The 20236-nt window shown below is 42.6% G+C and overlaps 11 protein-coding genes across 11 annotated transcripts; 7 read left to right on the top strand and 4 right to left on the bottom strand.

The window, feature by feature from the left end:
• Nucleotides 1-326: 326 nt before the first annotated feature.
• On the top strand, nucleotides 327-1217 carry V2V93DRAFT_391157 (uncharacterized protein; the record flags this gene model as incomplete). Its single annotated transcript, XM_066912431.1, has 1 exon — nucleotides 327-1217. One exon carries the CDS (start codon nucleotides 327-329, stop codon nucleotides 1215-1217), a length of 891 nt encoding a protein of 296 aa, XP_066766298.1.
• Nucleotides 1218-1636: 419 nt separating this feature from the next.
• V2V93DRAFT_369290 (cytochrome P450) lies at nucleotides 1637-3373 on the top strand. Its single transcript, XM_066909982.1, has 2 exons — nucleotides 1637-3011; nucleotides 3074-3373. The coding sequence occupies exons 1-2, from the start codon at nucleotides 1722-1724 to the stop codon at nucleotides 3278-3280; spliced, it is 1497 nt and encodes a 498-aa protein (XP_066766299.1). The 5' UTR covers nucleotides 1637-1721; the 3' UTR covers nucleotides 3281-3373.
• A 389-nt stretch (nucleotides 3374-3762) lies between these two features.
• V2V93DRAFT_323601 (uncharacterized protein) lies at nucleotides 3763-6879 on the bottom strand (the record flags this gene model as incomplete). Its single annotated transcript, XM_066907441.1, has 3 exons — nucleotides 3763-3902; nucleotides 3960-6271; nucleotides 6341-6879. 3 exons carry the CDS (start codon nucleotides 6877-6879, stop codon nucleotides 3763-3765), a joined length of 2991 nt encoding a protein of 996 aa, XP_066766300.1.
• A 990-nt stretch (nucleotides 6880-7869) lies between these two features.
• V2V93DRAFT_380120 (uncharacterized protein) lies at nucleotides 7870-9910 on the bottom strand (the record flags this gene model as incomplete). Its single annotated transcript, XM_066912038.1, has 2 exons — nucleotides 7870-9786; nucleotides 9851-9910. 2 exons carry the CDS (start codon nucleotides 9908-9910, stop codon nucleotides 7870-7872), a joined length of 1977 nt encoding a protein of 658 aa, XP_066766301.1.
• A 366-nt stretch (nucleotides 9911-10276) lies between these two features.
• V2V93DRAFT_380121 (uncharacterized protein) lies at nucleotides 10277-12284 on the bottom strand (the record flags this gene model as incomplete). Its single annotated transcript, XM_066912039.1, has 2 exons — nucleotides 10277-12160; nucleotides 12225-12284. The coding sequence occupies 2 exons, from the start codon at nucleotides 12282-12284 to the stop codon at nucleotides 10277-10279; spliced, it is 1944 nt and encodes a 647-aa protein (XP_066766302.1).
• Nucleotides 12285-12664: 380 nt separating this feature from the next.
• On the top strand, nucleotides 12665-14004 carry V2V93DRAFT_369294 (uncharacterized protein). Its single transcript, XM_066909983.1, has one exon. It carries the CDS (start codon nucleotides 12968-12970, stop codon nucleotides 13655-13657), a length of 690 nt encoding a protein of 229 aa, XP_066766303.1. The 5' UTR covers nucleotides 12665-12967; the 3' UTR covers nucleotides 13658-14004.
• Nucleotides 14005-15022, top strand: V2V93DRAFT_369296 (Spt4/RpoE2 zinc finger-domain-containing protein). Its single transcript, XM_066909984.1, has 4 exons — nucleotides 14005-14160; nucleotides 14277-14364; nucleotides 14442-14485; nucleotides 14570-15022. Exons 1-4 carry the CDS (start codon nucleotides 14101-14103, stop codon nucleotides 14711-14713), a joined length of 336 nt encoding a protein of 111 aa, XP_066766304.1. The 5' UTR covers nucleotides 14005-14100; the 3' UTR covers nucleotides 14714-15022.
• A 634-nt stretch (nucleotides 15023-15656) lies between these two features.
• On the top strand, nucleotides 15657-16554 carry V2V93DRAFT_369299 (ribonuclease H-like domain-containing protein; the record flags this gene model as incomplete). Its single annotated transcript, XM_066909985.1, has 3 exons — nucleotides 15657-15807; nucleotides 15872-16207; nucleotides 16275-16554. Coding segments are annotated over 3 exons (679 nt in total), but the record flags the coding sequence as incomplete, so codon positions are not given.
• On the bottom strand, nucleotides 16262-17575 carry V2V93DRAFT_386185 (carbon-nitrogen hydrolase). The gene is made up of 2 exons (XM_066912264.1): nucleotides 16548-17575; nucleotides 16262-16483 (listed from the first exon to the last, which is right to left on the bottom strand). Exon 1 carries the CDS (start codon nucleotides 17514-17516, stop codon nucleotides 16554-16556), a length of 963 nt encoding a protein of 320 aa, XP_066766306.1. The 5' UTR covers nucleotides 17517-17575; the 3' UTR covers nucleotides 16262-16483; nucleotides 16548-16553.
• Nucleotides 17576-17737: 162 nt separating this feature from the next.
• Nucleotides 17738-18586, top strand: V2V93DRAFT_346138 (DnaJ domain-containing protein). Its single transcript, XM_066907892.1, has 2 exons — nucleotides 17738-17886; nucleotides 17955-18586. The coding sequence occupies exons 1-2, from the start codon at nucleotides 17810-17812 to the stop codon at nucleotides 18517-18519; spliced, it is 642 nt and encodes a 213-aa protein (XP_066766307.1). The 5' UTR covers nucleotides 17738-17809; the 3' UTR covers nucleotides 18520-18586.
• A 508-nt stretch (nucleotides 18587-19094) lies between these two features.
• Nucleotides 19095-20235, top strand: V2V93DRAFT_369306 (uncharacterized protein). Its single transcript, XM_066909986.1, has 2 exons — nucleotides 19095-19737; nucleotides 19798-20235. The coding sequence occupies exons 1-2, from the start codon at nucleotides 19189-19191 to the stop codon at nucleotides 20200-20202; spliced, it is 954 nt and encodes a 317-aa protein (XP_066766308.1). The 5' UTR covers nucleotides 19095-19188; the 3' UTR covers nucleotides 20203-20235.
• The last annotated feature ends 1 nt before the right edge of the window (nucleotide 20236 follows it).

The following is a 20236-nucleotide window of genomic DNA, read 5'->3' on the forward strand; positions in this document are numbered from 1 at the left end:
ACTAGCATCTATATTCGTATACCAACTGCCAATCAAACAATGGCTCGGCTCCAAATGGGTGCATGCCTCGCCACCTTCCTCTCTCAGCGCCGCGCAAGGCCGTATCTGCACACAGCACTTTCTATCTATTTAGCTGACTCTCACGGTATTTATATCGCCTACTCTTATTCGTCAGCAATAGTCGCTAGCTACTGGAATAATGCAGTACCATCTTTTCATCTTCCAACTCTAATAAATGTAATCTGAGGGTTTGGTGTATATTAAGCGAGTAATGTATTTACCTAAACTTATCAGCTGCTACTCTCTCTGCTATCTCATATCGGACGATGCATCTGCTCGCGGTGCTCGTCCAGCTTGTGCTCTACGCTTGCTCTTCCTCAGTGGTGCTATGCCGAATTATACCTAGTTTCCATTTTCTGCTGCAATACGGCAAAGCGCTATCTGACAATACCTCGCCGTCTCCTCTCCTCCTCCGTCCTTTTACCGCGACCGTCCCTAAAACCTGGTTCACCCATTTCTATATCTTCGGAGCTTTGTGCTCTGCTTATGCTCTGATTATTCTTGGGCTGGCACACTCAAATATATATACAACTCCCGTCAACTATCTTCTCACTCTTGATCACTACCTCAGCAGGCGGTTGGGCCGTTTCTCTACCAATGACTTTAATCTCTTGTACTCTCAAGCGCAACTTTCTCTTGCAATAATCACCATCCAATGCGCCCGCAGATGGTACGAATGCCTCTATGTGGAAAAAATGAGCAACAAAGCACGCATTAGACTCGGCCACTACCTCGTCGGCCATCTCTTTTATCTCGCCGTTTCTTGCGCCATCCTCTGCGATTCTTTGCAAAATTCTATAAACCCCTCTCCAAACGCTTTATCTTTGAGCTCCTGTTCTGTTGCATTTGTACTCTATCTAACAGCTGCAAGAGCTCAATACTCGGCGCACAAACAGCTCGCAAGTCTGAAGAAATACTCCCCCCCACCACCAACTTTTCTCTTCAAGTACCTCGTCTGTCCGCATTATACTGCCGAAATCGTCGTCTACATCTCAATTGCAGTCATCTGCGACTTTTCTTCTGCTACCGTTGCCGTCATAATTTGGACTATAGTTAATTTAGGTGCATCCGCTGAGCAATCACGAGCATTTTACGTTGACAAGTTTGGAGAGAAAGTGGTGGATGGAAAGTACAACATTATTCCTTTTGTTTTTTGATGCGCGATCTTTTAGATATTTTCTTTGATAGGCAATTACTAGAATCCTTTTTTGATCAAAGTAATATCTGGAAATAATGCTTTTTGATCAAAGTAATATCTGGAAATAATGCTTTTTGATCAAATGTAATCTTTATAGAAAAATGGTTGCATTATTAGTTGGAATAGAAAGTTCATTGGCATTAATTGGAGTTGATTTCAAAGATTGTTTTTTTGTTAACACATAATTCTGTTTATGACAGGATTTTCTTCTTACTTGATTTCGTGATTATGCGAAATACTTCTTGCTGACTTATCTGTTATTTGGAACTGTAAACATCTAGCAAAGTAATTTAGCAAAATAATTAGTAATGCAGATCTGCGACTGTCAAACTTATCGACTTGCTTAGAGTGCGGCTGAGGCATATCTCTTCAACTATTTCTACTTCATCCTCCTTCTGAACCGCCGGCAGAGCAATGACACAGTAACTAAACTTGTTTGACCCAGTAATTCGCCGTCGTCGACATGCCAAGTTTTGAAGTTATTATAAGCGGCTTCTGCGTCGTGATCGTCGGCGCAGTAGTATACCACTCTGTCCTCCTCGTCTCCGAAGGTGGGATTCCACTTGTCAAAGGCAAGATCCCATTTTTGGGAGTCGCTCTTGACTTTGTCACTGGTCCAATGAGTCTTCTTCATACTTCGCGATTGAAAAATGGTTATATTTTTGATGTGTACCTCGCAGGTCAAAAAATGACAATCGTCTCTGATCCGATTGTCGGCAATCGCTCCATGTGGACAAACAGGTCTCTCTCATTAATGCAATTTGTCAAATTTTTGGATCTTAATGTATTCAAGTACTCCCGTCGTGTTGTCGACGACTTTCCTTTTTTACAAAAGGTAGCAAAGCGTTTAATTAGCGTCATGACATATAAACCAGACATGACCGAGACCGCAAACAAGATCCGATCAGAGTATCTTAATCTTGTTGACGACAACTCTGAACTCGCGCAGCATAGTGGAGATATTATAGATTTATACAGTTATTGCCGATTCAATATGTTTTATGCTTCCACTGTTGGATTATTTGGTGAATCGTTCCCGGTCAGTGCTATATACGAACCATTCATGGATTTTGAAGATAACGTGCCGAAATTCCTAAAAATGTACCCGAGATTCTTGAATAGAAAAGGATACAACGGCCGGCAAAAAATTCTCGATGAGCTAGGAAAGTTCTTTATGGACACTGACCGCGTGCAGACATCGGCTCCGTTTGTACGCAAAATGTATGACACATTTGTCGAAGCTGGCTATGACTCTTATGAAGATCTATCAGGATATTTCTGCTCAATTTTAGTTGCTGCCAAATCGAACTCGGTACCAGGAGCGTTTTGGCTATTAGCTCACGTTGTGAGCAATCCATCACTTAAGCTACAAGTTGAAAAAATTATTGGGGAAAGTTACAGTTCAGCAGCTGAAGAATTTGATTGGGATATGTTGATGAATAACTCCCTTCTCGAATCCTGCTTCAAAGAGATGTTACGGCTAAACGTGAATCTCGCTTCAGGACGAATAGCAACGGATGATACTATATTAAATGTTGCATCTCCTCTAGACGAATCAAATATCAAAGACTACAAAGTGAAAAAGGGATCAAGTCTTTTAATGTTTTACAATCTCTTCAACTGGGACGAGAACATCTACCCTGATCCAATGCAGTTCAAACCAACTCGTTTCTTGATTCAAGATAAAGAAAACCTAATCACTCATCCAGAATGGCGCGGAGCCTTCTCTCCGTGGGGTGGCGGCTCTCACATTGTACGTTCTCTTTTCTTCCAATAAACATTTAATCTCACTAACATGACTGCTTTCTTTTTTAGTGCCCAGGTCGCTTCCTCGCTCAAATAGAAGCGATAGCTCAATTGACTTACATGCTCTGGTTCTACGATATCGAACCACAAGAATCTATCCCGAACCCGAAAATTGGTGACCGATATGGTGGCGGCGTGTTCAAACCTGAACGCGGCTTTAAAGTGAAAATCACGCGTCGCCAAACTCCTCTATCTCCCGCTCTTGAAAATTTATAAATTTTGTTTAAGAAAAACTATTTATTTCCCGTATATATTTCTACGTCCCAACATCAAAAAAAAAATAGAAATTACAAATCCCATGGAACAAACAAGATAAAACCGACTAAAAATGTAAATAGGACTTCATCACCCACATTCTTACATACATACTACTGCCACTTCTACTAACCACGAGGAAATAAAAAGAAGGAAATGCAAATATACAAAAAAAAAAGAGAGAACATTGTGAGAAAATAATGAATGGATAGAGAAAATACAAAAATCAAAGACCTTTGCATTTCAAAGCATCAAAAAAGGGAATAAAAACAAAACACCAACCGATAAGTCCTCTTTCTCGTCTGAGCCACGAGCATACAAAGAAAAAAAACCGAGCCAAGAAATAAACACTGAAATATCTCTTAAGTACCCCCTTCATATCTCCATTTTTTTCTGTACTACTATTTAAATGCAAAAGAGAAAGGTGAGAAAAAGCGTTAGATCTACCGCTGGCGAACTTTGGCGTAGGTAGGTGGTCTTACGCGACGCTTAATCACTTTAACCAGCCAAATTGGAACCAACGAGGCACCAGTTGCCGCAGCCGTCTGCCACCAAAAGCTTCCTGTCAAGAAGTAACTGAGATCTATACAATAAAATTAGTATATCCTACTTCAACCAAAAGAAATTTCAAGATTCTTACCATAATAATCAGTCAAAAATGGGATAGATGCAACATAAGCAGTAAAAGTAACCAATTCACAGGCAATCATGATTCGATTCCAGGTTATAATTTCCATAGCTACCATCAACAACTCGTTTAGCAGGATAGCAGTGAATCCAACAGCGACCATATTCATGAACGACTCGTAATCAAGTCCAACAAAGAGACTCGCCAAACCCTGTATCATTGCACCTTGGTATACAGATATGAGCACCCAAACAAAGAACGTCAAGTAGGAAAGTGATCGACCTTCTGTTAACTCTTTGTAAAGCTCTGGGTACAGTTCTGCCACATCCTCATCGACATCGCGGTCAAGAACAAGGGAGAAAACGGGCATCATAGTGTAGATAGTGGCGTAGCCGACCAAAAGTAATCCCTGATACAGCGCAATAGGCTCAAATCCTGACTGCATAGAATACACAGCTTGAGCAACAGAGATGATTAATCCACGATGAATAATAAACTGCGCAAGCTTGGCAGACTGCTTGTACGAGTTACGTCCATGCCAAACAAGTAACTTTGTCAGGTAGCAAAACTGCAGAATAGAGAAATCAGCAGCAAGAGATGCCTGCTTTCCTTCCTTTCCAACAATACCAACACCAACATCAGCAGCTTGAATCATGCTCACATCATTACCACCATCCCCAATACAGCAGACGCGCTTCTTTGTAAAGTTCTTGATGAGCTTAGCAACCTCTGCTTTTTGAGTAGGCGAGCAGCGGCAGGCAATAACAGCAGGCAAGGTGACAGCAACCTCAATGAATTCCTTTTCATAGTTGCTCAAAAACAAAGCAAGAGACTCACCATCAATTAGTAGACAGCAGTCGCCTTTGGAGCGCAAGTAATCAAGCTGATCAAAAGCAAGCTCAGAACGATTTAATCCAGCAATAGTATGTATATATTGGCCGCGAGGAACAAGCTTAGCAGAAACAGCCACACAACGTGCAGTCTCGACTTTGTCGCCAGTCAACATCCAAATCTTGATACCAGCGTTGCGCAGAAGCTCAAGCGATGGCTTGACATTTTCCTGCAGCTTATCTTCAACACCAGTTAACCCAAGCAGATCTAGATCCTTTTCAAGATATTCTGCCACTACTCTTTGCATCTCACCATCACGATCCTTCAGAGTAAGCGAAGCAGCAGTGTACTTCTCTAAGAAAACATTATAAGCCTCAGTAGTCAGTTTCTTGCGACCAATAACCAGCGTACGCAAACCCTCACGAGCCATGTTTCCAGTCTCTTCTTCTAGCCAGTCGTTCTTCTGCACAATGCGGCCCATAATACTATCGGCACCCTTTTCAAAAAAAGTGATCTCGTCTTTCTCAACGTCTCGAACAACAATGCCCATCCGCTTAGTTTCAGACGAGAATGGGAAAATCTGCAAGATCTCAAGACGCTGTCCAGCCTTTGATCCAGCGTATGTCAAGAGGATGGACTGACGATCGCGTTTGGCAAGCGTCAATCCGACAGTTTCCGTCCACTTCACAATAGCAATCTCATCAGGCGATGCCGCCTGGTAGGAAGACTCGCCGTTCTCATAAACTGGAGTTACGTTATGGCATACGGCAAGCGCAAAAACAAGATCGCGAACACGAACGCCGATATCACGACGAGAGCGTGTGTTCTGGCCTTCACCGCTGACATATGCTGAAACTTCATCCATCGCCTCTCCTGCGTACGATACAGTTCCGACGTGAATTTTCTTCAGTTCCATATCATTCTGAGTAAGAGTTCCAGTCTTGTCGGTAAGAAGATACTCAATCCGACCCAGATCTTCAGGAATGGTCGATGTTCGCACAATAGTCTCCGGAATAGCCTTATCATGCTCGATCAAGTATGCGTAGACTGATTTCCCAAGATCAAGATTGACACGAAGCGAAACAGGAATAATAGATGAAAAGAGTACCAGGAAACGGAAAATCGAGACATACCACTGTCCATGGAATCCAGAAAGACCAACAAGCAAGAGCGAGAGTAAGAATACGCAAATACACAAAATCTTGGAAAGACTATTAATTTCAAGTTCAAGTAACCCAGTCTTGCCACGAGCCTTTGAAGTGTTCATCGCCTGACGAGTCTCGCTTCCAGTGTAAATGATACATCCGATGGCGTGACCAGAGGCTAAGACGGTATTAGCCCACATAGTGTTATCGATCGATAGTGGAAGATTGGCAGAGTCAAGCTGCAGACGTCCCAGGAATTGGTGAATAGTCTTTGCAGGAGGAGTAGCAGTAATTGAGATATTAGAAAGAAGATTATCGGGTAACGACTGCGTTAAAGGGCATGCAATTCTAAAAAAGAAAAAATTAGCATATACATAGATCATAGACCACAGTTACGAAAAAAAAAAATTTGCGCACCGCAATTTCCAGTCGGTTTCACCGTCAAGCTGATCGGTACGAATAAAAGACTCGCCAGTTGCCTCGGAGGATTTCAACAGGATAACATCCGCAGGAACACGTTGATCCTTGTTGATAACAATCAAGTCGCCAACCTTGAGGTCGCGCGATCGTACGAATTCAGCCTTTCCCAATACTTCGTATGCCTCTTTGTTAGACTCTGCATCCCGACGACGACGAGCAAGATCGTCAAGTGCTTCTTTGGACATTGTAACGAAAAGGACAAAGGCAAGGGGAAGAACGTATGACGAGAGGTATCCTATTCTAAGCGCCGGGACAATCTGAGAAAGCGCGACGAGCAAAAAGTAAAGGTTGATGAAGAACTTGAACTGTTCGTACAAAATTATAGGTAGAAAAGTGATAGGATTGTATTTGGCATTTGAGATTGCATTGGATGGATTCTTGCCATTTTTTGAAAAGGGGTGAATCGTGCGCGATGGACCAGTCGATTCGGCCCCGTCATCAGACTCCTGGTCATCAGCGGCGTCGATCTTGCTCATCAGCGGAACTCCATCTTCGTTGATGTCATCACCAATTCTGATGGCGATATCGCCAGCCGAAGACCGATAGTCGTCTATATCGGCAAAGTCCTTGAAGGACGCTGCGCGAGAGTTGACGTTGTTTGAAGTATTTGTGACTATTGGTAAAGGACTATTCATTGTGCGGAGAGTGATTGCCGATGCGTTCGAAGCAGAAGAAATTCGCCTAGACTCAGCTGAGCCGGTTACGGGATTTGCGACTGCGGTTGAGGTGGCGATGGCCTGTGATGCCGGAGACACGTCGACAAGCGGCGGCGGGGTGCTTGCGCGGCTGTCGCGGGCAACCAGAGGCATGCAGTCGACAGAAAGCGCTATACTCTACAAAGCACTCCACGGAGAGGCAAAAAAGAGCGGATAGCGCGGGCGCGGGAAGAGAGGAGAGGGTGACGTCGTGTGTTTACCACGAGAGTGACACGGGCCGTGTAGAAATCAGAAATTAGATGGACAAGAAACGGGCGGTGAGGCGTAACCAGACTTGGTAAATCAAAGAAATAATAAGGTTCTCTTAGTACAAATAAAGTTAGTTTAGCACTTTTTAACCAGTGATGCTGCTGAATGTTGCCTGAAAAACTTTAACTAGACTCTGCGTTAACAGCTCCGCTTATCTACTAAGCGTATATGCGTCAAGTTGCCGAGAGGTTTATGCTTTATCTATGGTCAGCGACAGCATTAACTCGGCCAGTTTGACTATTTATCTGACTCAGAAAGAGATAGCTAGAGGATAATCCAAGTTATCCAATATTTCTTGGAAGTTTGTTGATTTTCCAAGGTACGGTTGTTAATGGTTCAAATATTAGTCTTAATGGCATTCAAAATCATATAAAATCATATACAAGTTAAATATCAAAATAACCAACTCCAAGCAATCTGTGTATTATATATACACATCCCAAATTATCATATCCTTAACCATCATATCTAATGCCAAACCACGAAAGAAAAATCCAAATATCACAAAGGTCTTAACCGCTCTCTGCATCCTGAACAAATCCCAAGTGACTGGTACATACCCAAGTCCATAAAAATATTTGGAGAATTAAGTTCAGGAAAATTAAAGGCAGGTTGCATACTGTTCGTTTGAAATACAAGACTCCACAAGTACCCTCTCTCGTGAGAGTCTTGCAAAACATACTCATAATTGTCACCTAGCGCAAGAAGCATTGCCACAAATTGTGCACGTCCACAAGTTTCTATGCTGAAGCGTGCTGACCGCATTAATGCATAATATGCATATTGCATATCCCGCTTTTTCTGATCGGTATAATTATCAATTACCGTCTTATAACACCCTACTCCTGACGCTTTGTAAAAATCATAACTCACAAACGCAGAAAGTGCGGTATGAATCTGAAGGTATGAAATAATGGTCTTCATATAAAAGACGTATATAACCATTTTAGATTCATGTCCCGTTATGTATGTGGCCTCCGGTTTAAAAAAATGTGTGCGTTTCCATTCAGCATCATCTTTAACCGCAGAGCACCGCTTAGTATTCAAAAGTGCAAATGTTACAGGATCTAACTTCGCACGGCGAATCTCTTCCTTATCATCCTTTGCTATGAATTCCCGCATATTAGCTCCGTGATCTTTCATATACAAATCGAGCACCACGGACAATGCACCTAGATTGTTATGAAGCGCCTGCGCTGCTTTCCATCCTTCAGCGGTTTGGTGCTCTTTTCGCAACCGAGGAGTCGCTCGCGCACAACCAGCCGAATCCCGATAATTGTCAAGGTAACTAAGAGGAAAAGCGTCCTCATATAATCTATTCATCTCCTCTTGATACTCGGCTATTTTGAAAAGCTCATCAACAACGCAGTGATAAGTCGACGAAGGCTGAGGGATATTGCTTGAGTTTCGCCATTCCACAGATGCAAAGACTGATTTTTTCTTGGACAAAGCGGCGTGTATAGGGATTTGCACACTTGTGTAGATAAGTTTGCTAAATTCTGTTGGACAACGTTCGGGACCTCGAATTTCGAGAAGGTTGCATGTTCCTGAAATCAAATTCATCCAACCTCTAATACCAGAAGTACAGGCATTAGACTCATATATAGAGAGTAGTAATCCAGCTAATAGAGTATCATCCTGTACTGTCGAAATAAGATTTCCAACCGAAGGAATGGCAGATATATTTGACTTGCTCTCATGAATTTGCAATTGAAAACAATCACTCAATGGCAATTCTATAGATTGCTTACCTCTCTGAGTTTGTCCTGGCTGAGACAAGGTATCAAGCAAAGTCTTTTGCCTCTGTAAGGCTGTGATATACCAATTGGATGCAATCACGCCTAATCTTTTGTCTTTGACTATTTTCCCGCAATATCCTATAAGTAAAGCTCTCAGAGCACATGTACTGGCTAAATCAATAGAGCCAAACATTATCTGAGGAACGAAATAAAACCATTTCTTAACTGTCAAATCGGCAGCTAAATAGTAAGATTTTTGCGTCAGTTGTCGCTCGGTCATACATCGTGAAGCACAGTAATTCAGAAAATCGAATTCAGGCATTGAAAGCGGGTCCCGAGGTAGAGCGCTAGCTTGGTTACATTTCGAGAAAGTTGTGCTAGACGAACAGGTGTCTTGGCGTTGCCGATTCTGTGGCGACAGCACAATTGATATTGGCGTACTGTCGCTACTTTGCAAATCAGCACTCGACACCGGAGAGCTACCACTTGATGAAATAACTGATATCTGAGATCCCGAGCCCTTTAGAAAACTATCTGAATGTGGTGAGGTAGCCTCCACTGCTGTGCTAGTCTTACTCTGTATGGCACTTCTTTTTTTGTAAAATGGCTTTGTACGTGGTCCTCCGCACTCGATCTTACGCTTGACACATCGTAAACATTTGGGGAATTGCTCATCACACTACTCTCGAGGGTCAATATTGCAACAACGGCAAAGCCAACTAGGAAGACAATTCAACGCATACCTTAATTCGTCGGTTCCTACAATTTGCGCAGCCTCGACTGCCACCGACAACACCCACCATACCTGCTGATGGAAAGATTTAGAATTTGACAGCGTCAATATTTACAAATGTACTATATCATAAGCATATGCTGGTGCAAATATGGCGTCGTGACATGAAAAAATCCAAGCTGACGCTGCATGTATTGTAATCTGCTGAATATGCTGACTTCTCTTGATTCCTTGCACGTGATCTGAGTCTATCTTAAGTGAGAATCTCAGAGCGACGATGAAGAAATTAGAGTAAGAAATTCTAAAATTCTAAAATTGCAATTACGGTTTATGTAAATTGAAGCATGCTGATGCTGTCTTCTCAGGATCAGGAGTAATTAAGATATTATATACATTACCGGGCAACGCCGCCCCCATTCCCAACTTAAACTAGAATTCACATATGCTGAAGCTTTGGCCTAAGATGTCCGCCACAGCTGTCGCAAACCGGTAGCAATTCAAATAATTCACGTTCAGCATCACATTTCTTAATGTCTAATCCAGGCAAAATATATCCATTGCTGGTATCATAAAATTCGGATAACTTGCTCCAAAGACATCCCCTCTCCAAAATATCAGGCAGCGCGTCTTCCGGATCAAACACAGAAAACAGCATGCACATAAAAGGGGCGCCTCCGATGAACCGTATATAGGGGACTATCGACTTCAAAATTCTTCGGAAATGTCGCTTAGAATCTGCAATTCGTCGATTGCTGTATTCGTAGGCGACGCTTGATGCTGGTTGCTGCCACGATTGCGTATACGACTTGTACATGACCGGCGCGGTGAGCGTTTCCAAGTAGGCGACAACCATTCGCGCGTAATCCATGGAGCATACCGCTTGTGTATCACGCGCATCCAGAACCATATCAGAAATAAGACATGTGAAATGGGTACGTGACCATTCCTCGTGGCTTTTCGTAGCTGGACAGCACTCTTTAGAGTGATGGCCATTCATAACTTTTGATAATGCAGCTGGTGTCGGCAAATTTGTGTTTTTACTGGCAGCCCTAAATTCATAGGCAGACATAAACTGCTCGCTAAGACTTCCTAGCTTGGTTTCGATGGCAAAGAGGTCTATTTGAAGTCGCTCTACCCGTTTCCAGCCTTCAATTGTGTTGAATTGGTCTTTCAATCTCGGCCTCTGTGCTCCTTTTCTGTCAGCATACTGATTTAGCGCAAAAGGTTGGATCATTTCTGTAAATGGGTATTCAAATAATACACTCGTCTCCTCTTCTAGCTCAGCAACGCGAAAAAGTTCTTGTATAACGCTTCTGTAGGTTGAATGGGGTCCCGGAATCGAGTCCCACAATGTCCATTCAGGACCGCACAGTAACGATTTCTCGCGAGTAATTACAGCATTGAACGCAATAATAGGAAGCATACAGTCAAAAATGAAGCGTTTTAGGCCACTCATAAGCTTCTCCGGTCCCCAACGATACAGTAGGCTACATGCTCCAGAGACAAGGTTTAGCCAACCCAGGGCGCCGGAGGTGCAGCTTGTTGCTTCATATACTGATAAAAATAATGCAGCCAGAATACTATCGTCTTCGACTGAAATCATGTTGCCGCGCATTTCGTGTGTGTGTGTTAGCGATGAATCGTTAGCAGTATATTCTGGAGAGGCAGAGAGCATTGAAGATGAAGACAGCTCAAAAACGATATCGCTCTCCGTTGCGGAAATATTGGATGGTGAGATATCCGATTCTCGCAAGACTCGCAAGTCTAGAAGATTTTTTTGCTGAGAGCGAAGCGCTGCAAGGTAGAAATTGAGCCCCGTATCTTCTATATGGCCCGCGGTGAAGTATGAGCATTTGCTAATCATTAAAGCGCGGCCTGCGTTAGGACTAGCTAAAGATCCAGCATTCATCAAGAGCAACGGCACCATATGATATATACCGCCATGTCGTTCATCATAGACATCAAAGCAAAGGGACTTTTGTGGCACACAAGTTTCCATCTTAAGGATGGAGAAGGAGAGACATTGTCGCACTACCTCGTGCCCTGGAAAAGGCGAAATGCCACTATCAATGAGTGATTTATATTTTGCAAGCGGACTGGTTTTCTTTGTGGCCCTACTTGATAAACGCTTCGATCTCCTGCTGTCGTCTGGTAACTCGTCGAAATACAGCTGACCTGGTTTCAGTAAAACGGGCTCTGGCACGACAGAGCTAAGATTCTGAGCTACGCGCTGAGTTCCAAACATAATCCCACGTTTTGGTCCATCACAAGTCAGTTTACGCTTCTCACATCGTTTGCAGATGGGAAATGTCTCGTCGCACTGCAGAATGATCGTAGTTGTTAGTAGTGCGCTGTGAAGCAACGAATACAAGCAGAAGAGGAACCTTTAACCTTCGACGTCTGCAGTTAGCACAGCCACGACTGCCTCCGGCCACGCCGACCATAGCAGCAAGCGATAAGGTGAAGGTATTTATAAGGGAGATATAGCACAAGTCAGAAGTCGATAGTCAGGAGACAATAGAGATGGGTTGGGAGATTTGACTTGGTCCCAAAGCGGCTAGTCTCGCGAGTTTTTTTATAAAGAACTACACCTAAGTTCCACATTATTATATAATATATGACTGTGAGATTACGTACCCGAACCCTTATCACATGATACCCACGTGTGCCTCATTTGCGGGCCAATCAGAGCGCGGTAGGTGAAGTGTAACCTATAACTGCCTATACATTACACATTTATGCCATAAATATTAAAGAGTGACATATGCCGCCTGACTTGCAATAAAGAGCTGCTTCCCCGTGATCTCGCGTTCTGCATCCGGCTGACCTATCCCATATTCTCCACCTCCTCTCTCGCTTTCTTCCTCCTCCTTTTCCAGTTTTGCGCCTGCTTTGTTCTTTGGCGTGGAAGGTACGTTTTGTGATTTATATTCCTCAGTCGCTCGATCCGACTACTTCGCGGCCCTTGGACGCATAGCTGCTCTGCTTGTATGCGCTCACAGACCTGTGTTGTTTGTGGAGAGTTCCCCCTGGCACATGACCATCACGGGTTCTCATCGCCTCGCGTCCGACAAAGAAAACAAGGCTAACAGAAGGTAGCTTAAATAGTCTACAACCTGCTTGAGAAATGTCAACAACAATGGCGCGGCCATCGAGTCCTCTGAAGCGTGATCTTGAACCTGACGGCGACGAGTCGAACAAACGCGTCAAAGCCAGCTCGACAGCAAACAGTTCAAACGTCGACAACGCAGGCAACTCTGATGTACCACTAGACCCGATGATAAACGTCGCGCGCTCGCTCGCGTCTGGCAACCAGCTACACATGCCTACCTCGACCGCCGCCTCGACGGTGCAAGCGCAGCCGCATCTGCCGCACCATCACGGTGATCAGTCTGGCATTCAGATGCCACATCAGTCGACCGACGCAATGAACAGCATTAGTCCGTCATCTAAGCCCCCTGTAGGTAGTGAAGAGTGGCATCGTCAGAGGCGCGATAACCACAAGGAAGTTGAGCGCCGACGACGCGAGACAATCAACGAAGGAATTACTGAGCTCGCCAAGATTGTGCCAAACTGCGAGAAAAACAAGGGCTCAATCTTGCAGCGCGCATGTCAGTATATTATGCAGCTGAAAGAAAACGAGACTGCGAATATTGAGAAATGGACGCTTGAGAAGTTGCTCACCGAGCAGGCCATTGCAGAGCTCTCAGCTTCAAACGAGAAACTCAAGGCTGAGGTTGATCGGGCTTGGAGAGAAGCTGAGGCGTGGAAGAAGACGTGCGCAAGTGCCGGGATCAAGAAGGCTGATGAGAACTAATCATTATGAGACTCATGTAGCGTGTGTCTTTTTGAATTCTGTATTTTTATAAACTATTGTATCAATTTTCTTTTTTTTTTTTCCGATATTTCTAATATTTTTGAGAGGATTTTTATTTGCGAAATATGTGATAAAGGCTGGAGTTTTGATGATTTTGTTCTACTTTTATTCAAATTAAAGGTAAAGAGGACTGTAACTGTATACTAGTGGATATTTTAATTTGAGTCTTTGATCTAATATTATATCCGTTTATAAGTATATCGTTTGAAATGTGCTTTAAGAATAGTTTCAGTGGGTACAGGTTAAGAGTCTGATGCTCTTGACACGGTGAAGCCGCACCAACTTCAAAACTGAGAGTGTACAAATCATACAATTAGCTTGCAAATATTACAGGTCACCTCATCAACTCACTAAACATTAGTCTAATCATTTCTCTGTGAGAAATGTCTTCCACTAAATCTGAGAGAGCGTGCATGGTCTGCGGAATCGTACGGACGTATAATGTAAGCCCATTTTTACAAGGCTGAAAGTTCGAGCGATCTTTTGCAATTGTCTTTGATCAGAGATTCGCGTCCATGATTCGCGAGTGACTCGTTTACTAATAAGCTGATCGTATTAGAATTTTATTGAACAAGGATGTCCAAACTGTGATTCATTACTGAGTCTGCAAAACTCGGAGGAGAACGTGCATGCGTGCACTAGTCCTTGTATGTACAGATTCGTTCCTTTCAAATGGTATGCATTGCGAATGAATAGTTACTGATAACGGTTTGATTTATATTAGCTTTTGAAGGTATGGTTGCCGTTGCAGGACCTGAAAAGTCATGGGTAAGTCAATTTACTTTTAACTCCTTGACCGGCATGTCGAATCTGTCAAAATCCTTCATATAGGCTATTCTGACACTCTAGCAGGTCGCCCGATGGCTTAGAGTCGATGGATTTCAACCAGGGATGTATGCAATTAAAGTAAGCGGGCGATTACCGGAAGAAATCATCAGCTCGCTCGACGCGCAGGGTGTTAAATATCGGCCGCGAGACGGGAGTGTGCAAGATTAATCGATTTGGGGTTTGTTTTTGCGTATTTTCAATGCTCTTTTGTAAATTATAGTAAGAGAGCGAATACACTTGAAGTATTCGGAGTGTTGTCGGAAGAAATTGATATTGACCTTCAATCAGCGACGAACAATTAGACTGCTTCGTACGATATTCTGCGTCAATTTCTTCGTAGTAGAATACGCTACTATCTATATCTTATCCGACTAAGTTCATCAAAATACAACTAAGTAAGCAACAACCTTATATGTTGATTTTACATACAATATTATTGTTCTTCCTCACAACAACAATAGACCTAAAAAAAACAAAGTTAAGCAAGAAGCAAATTTCATGCCCGAATTGAATAAATCCAAATTCCCATATACTTCACTCATTTCCCGCGCTTATCTCTCTTCGTACCCATCTTTCCACCGCTACCACCAGCGTTGCTTATTAAAATATAATCATTTATTATTGGTTGACCTGTTCATTCATAAGCATCAAATTCTATATCAGAAGATGGTGGTCTACACTTAATTGTCTCATTACTGCAGATTTTCAAGTACTCGATAGGAAGAATACAATTTGCAAAATGCCTCACCGTTTATTGAATCTTGAAAAAAAAGACGGAAACAGATTTATATTAGAGAGAGAGAAGCCAGGTGCACAATCAAAAACAAAGATTAAAGAGGAATTGGATTCGGTCTTGCGAGTTCTCTGTGAGTGACCCTTCTCGTTTCACGTTACAGTTCACGAGTAGTCTTTTTATTGGTGTTTACTGTAACACATACACAATAATAATATATATATATATATATATATTATCGCAGATTATTGACCCTTTATCAAAAGTCAACGGATAGCAAACTAGATATCAGATATCTGTAATCAACTAGCAGTTATCATGTAATTGCGGCTTAGGGTAATATATTTATTAAGCTTGCTCGAAGTAAAGATTGTTGCACATGCTACGCTTATTTTCAGCCTCATCCGTATTGATACGTACGGCCGAGTCTAGAGGATATTTTCAGAGCCGAAATATCAATAGATTTTGTAAACAGAGCATAAAAAGTATGTCTGAAAAACATGGACCGCTGGTGTGGGTAGATTGCGAGGTATGACAAGCGTGATCACATATACTTGAGACATCAGAGCTCACTCAAAACACTTACAATCCAGATGACAGGTCTCGATATCTATAATGACAGAATCATTGAAATAGCATGCTACGTAACCGATGGTGAATTGAATATAGTAGAGCCGACTGGTTTCGAACAAGTCATAAGCTGTCCCGACAAGATCTTGGATGGAATGAGTGAATGGTGCGTAACGCATCACGGCGAATCCGGATTAACGGCAAAGGTACGCGCATGCACTACTTCAACCAGACAAGTCGAGCAAATGCTTTTGAAATATTTGAAGAATGATTGTGGCGTGTCAAAGCCACGAACGGGGCTGTTGAGCGGCAATTCCGTACATGCCGATAAAGAGTTTCTACGTCGCGAAATGCCAGAGGTATTAATCTGCTCTCCCAAGCATATCTCGTTATTCTTTCTTTTACTGAAATGTGCATTGTTTATAGTTGATTGAGTTCTTACATTACCGTATCATTGACGTGTCGACAATCAAAGAACTTGCTGCACGTCGAAATCCTAAAGTAAAAGCAAACGCACCAAGGAAGAAATTGGCACACACAGCAAGAAGCGATATTCTTGAAAGCATAGCAGAGTTGCGATATTATTATGACAATTGGTTGACTGCCGAAGAGCCTTGAAATTATTTCTGATATATCTTAGAAATTCCTATCGTAAATTATTATGTTTTAGCAACAAAAAAACAAAGAAGGATATTATACGAATCATTATTCAATGGCGATATCAACGCATAGCACACCCTCGGCATCACGCGAAAGTGCATCTAGAACATGTAGACCTCCGTTATCATCAAAAGAAAGTACACTCGACGATCCCGCGTAGCGTACGCGATCGTCTTCGACTCCGCTTCGATTGGCAGCTATAAATGCCACTTTAGTCATATTCCCGGAGTGGCTTGTAGACAACTTAGTCAGGGACTGAGAGATTGGAGTCAGCCGTCTTGCCCAATACGTAATTGTGCCCCATTCCGGTCGCTGTCTCTGCTCAGCGTCAAGTGAATCAGCATTAGACGACAACCAAGCCATAGGCATTAAAATCAGTTTTACTTTTTCTTCAACACAGAAATTTGCAAATTCAAATTTGCCAAATGGGGATTCAAACCGTTCGGGATTTAAATCCATACATATTCCTATAGCAACTTTTATCGGACTCGTCTGAAGAGGCGTAGTCTCGTTTGAATGAGAGCGATCAAGCTCGAAGCTGAGAAATCCGTCTGGACCGGATGACGCGCCCCATCGCTCATCAGCCTCATAAAGAAAATGCTTGCGATAATTATGCAGAACCTTTCCCGCTGGTGATACAACCACTGCTGAATTGTAAAGAACAGTTGTGGTAGAAGATGAAGGAGAATGACGCTCAGGATAGCCCACGACGACATGGCATCCTAATCTCAATGCCGTCTGCTGCGCCCAAAGCGTTGTGTGGCCTCGTGCAGTAAGCTCAGTATAAGGTAGAATAGCGTCAGCTGAAGGAAACGCATACCCTGTGAATGCCAATTCTGGAAGGACAAGTAAATCAATTGGTGAAGATGATGCGGAATATCGCCGACGATTCAGAAATGAGGATAAGATTGCGTCGACGCGTTTAATAGTCGTGAGTACGTCGCTTCCATGGTGTGTGTTAAATTGTAGGCACGCAACAGTCAACTTTTGGACCGCGGCTGTCGCCATATCTGCTTTGGCTTGCTCACTTTTGCTTGCTTGTCAAGAACAATTGTTTTTAAATATACAGATATCTTTTGGAGAGCTGCGCGCCGCACATGGCCTTGAATTAGGGCGTCAGTATTACTCATATATTACATAACTGATATGACGTCAGTAATATTAATTTATGATTTTGGCGGGGCGAGGTCACTCAAATCACGGGCGATCTACTTCTCTTAAAGTGGCCACCTTGCCTCACTGTTTTCTACTCATTTCCGAGTCTTCGTGGCTGTCATTTTCGATATTATATCAATTCAGATATGGTTCCGGATCATTACAAGACGTTGAATTGTAGTCCTGGCGCGACACAAGCTCAGATCCGCGATGCCTACAAAAAGTACGTACAGAGAATTTGGACATTATTATCATTTATCTTTGATTTATATTAACATCTACTCTCAACAGAGCAGCACTAGGAACTCATCCAGACCGCTTCTCTAATTCTCCAGATGCGACTGCTAAATTTCAAGCTGTCTCTGACGCTTATTTTATCCTCGGCGACGCCTCTAGACGCGCAGAATATGACGAGCAATATAGATCGCAAAACCCGTATGCCGATGAGAGCAAGTATTTCTCGAGTGACGAGGAGCGGCAACGCAAATATCAGGAAGATTTTATGGGTGCTTTTGAGGAAATGTTTAGAGATTCGGGTATGCAGCCTGAAGATTACGCCAGTGACGACGGCAGAAGCAGCACCGACGATGCAGCGGCCGCAGATCATTCGTCAGATTCGCCGCGCCGTTCGAGATTCTTCACCGTCATCAGCGGCGCAGCTGGTTCAGTGCTTGGATTCACGATTGCTAATATTCCTGGCGCATTAGCTGGAATGGCGATTGGTGCTAAACTAGGTAGTATTAGAGACGCGAGGGGAAAATCGGTGTACGCAGCATTTCAGGAGATGCCGCAAGCAGAACGGGCCAAGATACTTGCTGAGCTTGCGCAGAGGGTGTTTTCATCAACTTTGAGATGAGGTAGATGTATCATTATTCGTAATGTAATTTATTTGAATGTATGTAAAGCTCATAATAAATATCAATAATTATATAATACCAGCCTGATTTGAAAGTAGCCTATTGATTTTGAATAAATCCAGATATTCAATATCCACAAATCACAATGGAGCACTGCTGTGTCTTATATTTTGTTGCTTGAAATAGAACTAGATGTAGAAATAGACAAATGTTTTGCAAATTCTGTACAGTTGGCTCAATAGTTGTGCAGTGAGGATATAAAAAGAATCTTTCATAATTACTTTGCTTGTTGAATAAATAATTTCATTGATATCCAAAAGTTAATTCAGACATTTTGATTCCACTGCCGATTTGATTTGACTCCTAAGTGAATTGAACTGCAATATTTTTTTCTTGTTATCCAACCATAACTCTCAGTCTATAAATATTTGCATAACCTAAAAATTTATTCAAATTGTAGTCTGAATGAGTAGCAAACTTCAGTAGAAATAAATGAAAGTACACGAAAAGTTGAAATAGCAACTTTAATTCCTGCGGCTTAGGAAATCAATTTCAGAAATAGCTCAAGATTTTTGTAGAACTCATCTTCACTCCGCTTCTACGATATAAAAAAGTTTCCAGAATAAACTATACATGAAGTACAAAAGATTTTACAGGAAATATTTTAAATGAGTGAAACATACGAAGAATTGCTCACTCGTCATCGTCGTGAACAGCGAGATTTAATAGCTACGACGACTTCACTAAAGAAATCAGTTACAAAGGGAGAGAAAAGGAAAAAGAAGGAAATTACAGCGAAATGCGAACAAATGGAGCGGGATTTAGCTGCGAAACAGTTTGACGAAGTGCAAGCTTTTGAAAGTAGAAATGATACTGGTAAAGGTGAACAGGAGAGGGAGAATAATAAAAATGAAGAAGAAGCAGAAGAAGAGATCTCAGCCGATCAGTTACTTGCTCAATTGTCACTTGCAATTAAAACCACAGACGATCTCTCCACATCACATTCATCAACCGATCAACAACAACAGGAACAACAGCAGCAGCAACCTAAATCAAAGAAAAACAGACAAAAAGATAGACTTGCGCGCAAGAAAGCAGCGCTAGATCAAATGGCTGCCGAGGCCGCTGCGGAAGCTGCCCAGACTCCAGACTTGAGAAAGATTGAGATGGAAAATATAAAATCGTTAACGGAACGATTAGGACTAGTCGAGTACGATGTATGTTCTTTCTTCTTTATACTGTTCTACAGTGATAATTCGAAACTAACACACGCACAGATTACACCCGATGGTCATTGTCTTTTTGCATCATTAGCAGATCAACTCAAGTTCCGTCACAAGCTTTCATCGGCACCGACTATTTCCTCACTACGCACTTTAGCGGCAACACATATCCGCGGCGATCCCGACACTTTTGCTCCCTTCCTCTTTGACGAAACGACAATGAGTGTTCGCGAACTAGAACCATATTGTGTTGAGCTAGAGTCGACCGCCGTATGGGGTGGCGAGATGGAGATCCTGGCTATTGCTAGGGAATTTGATTGTGCGGTAAATGTGATTATGAGTGGACGCGCGAGGCTGCGGATGAACGAAGAAGGCAAGAATGCCGAGTTGTGGGTGGCGTATTACAAGCATAGTTATGGTCTCGGCGAGCACTACAACTCGCTCCGAGATAAGTCGTAGTATAAATACATAAAGGGCATTGATAGCCAGAGCA

The sequence above is a fragment of the Kockiozyma suomiensis genome (assembly GCF_038497685.1).
Source record: "Kockiozyma suomiensis strain NRRL Y-17356 unplaced genomic scaffold V2V93scaffold_6, whole genome shotgun sequence".
NCBI lineage: Eukaryota > Fungi > Ascomycota > Lipomycetes > Lipomycetales > Lipomycetaceae > Kockiozyma > Kockiozyma suomiensis.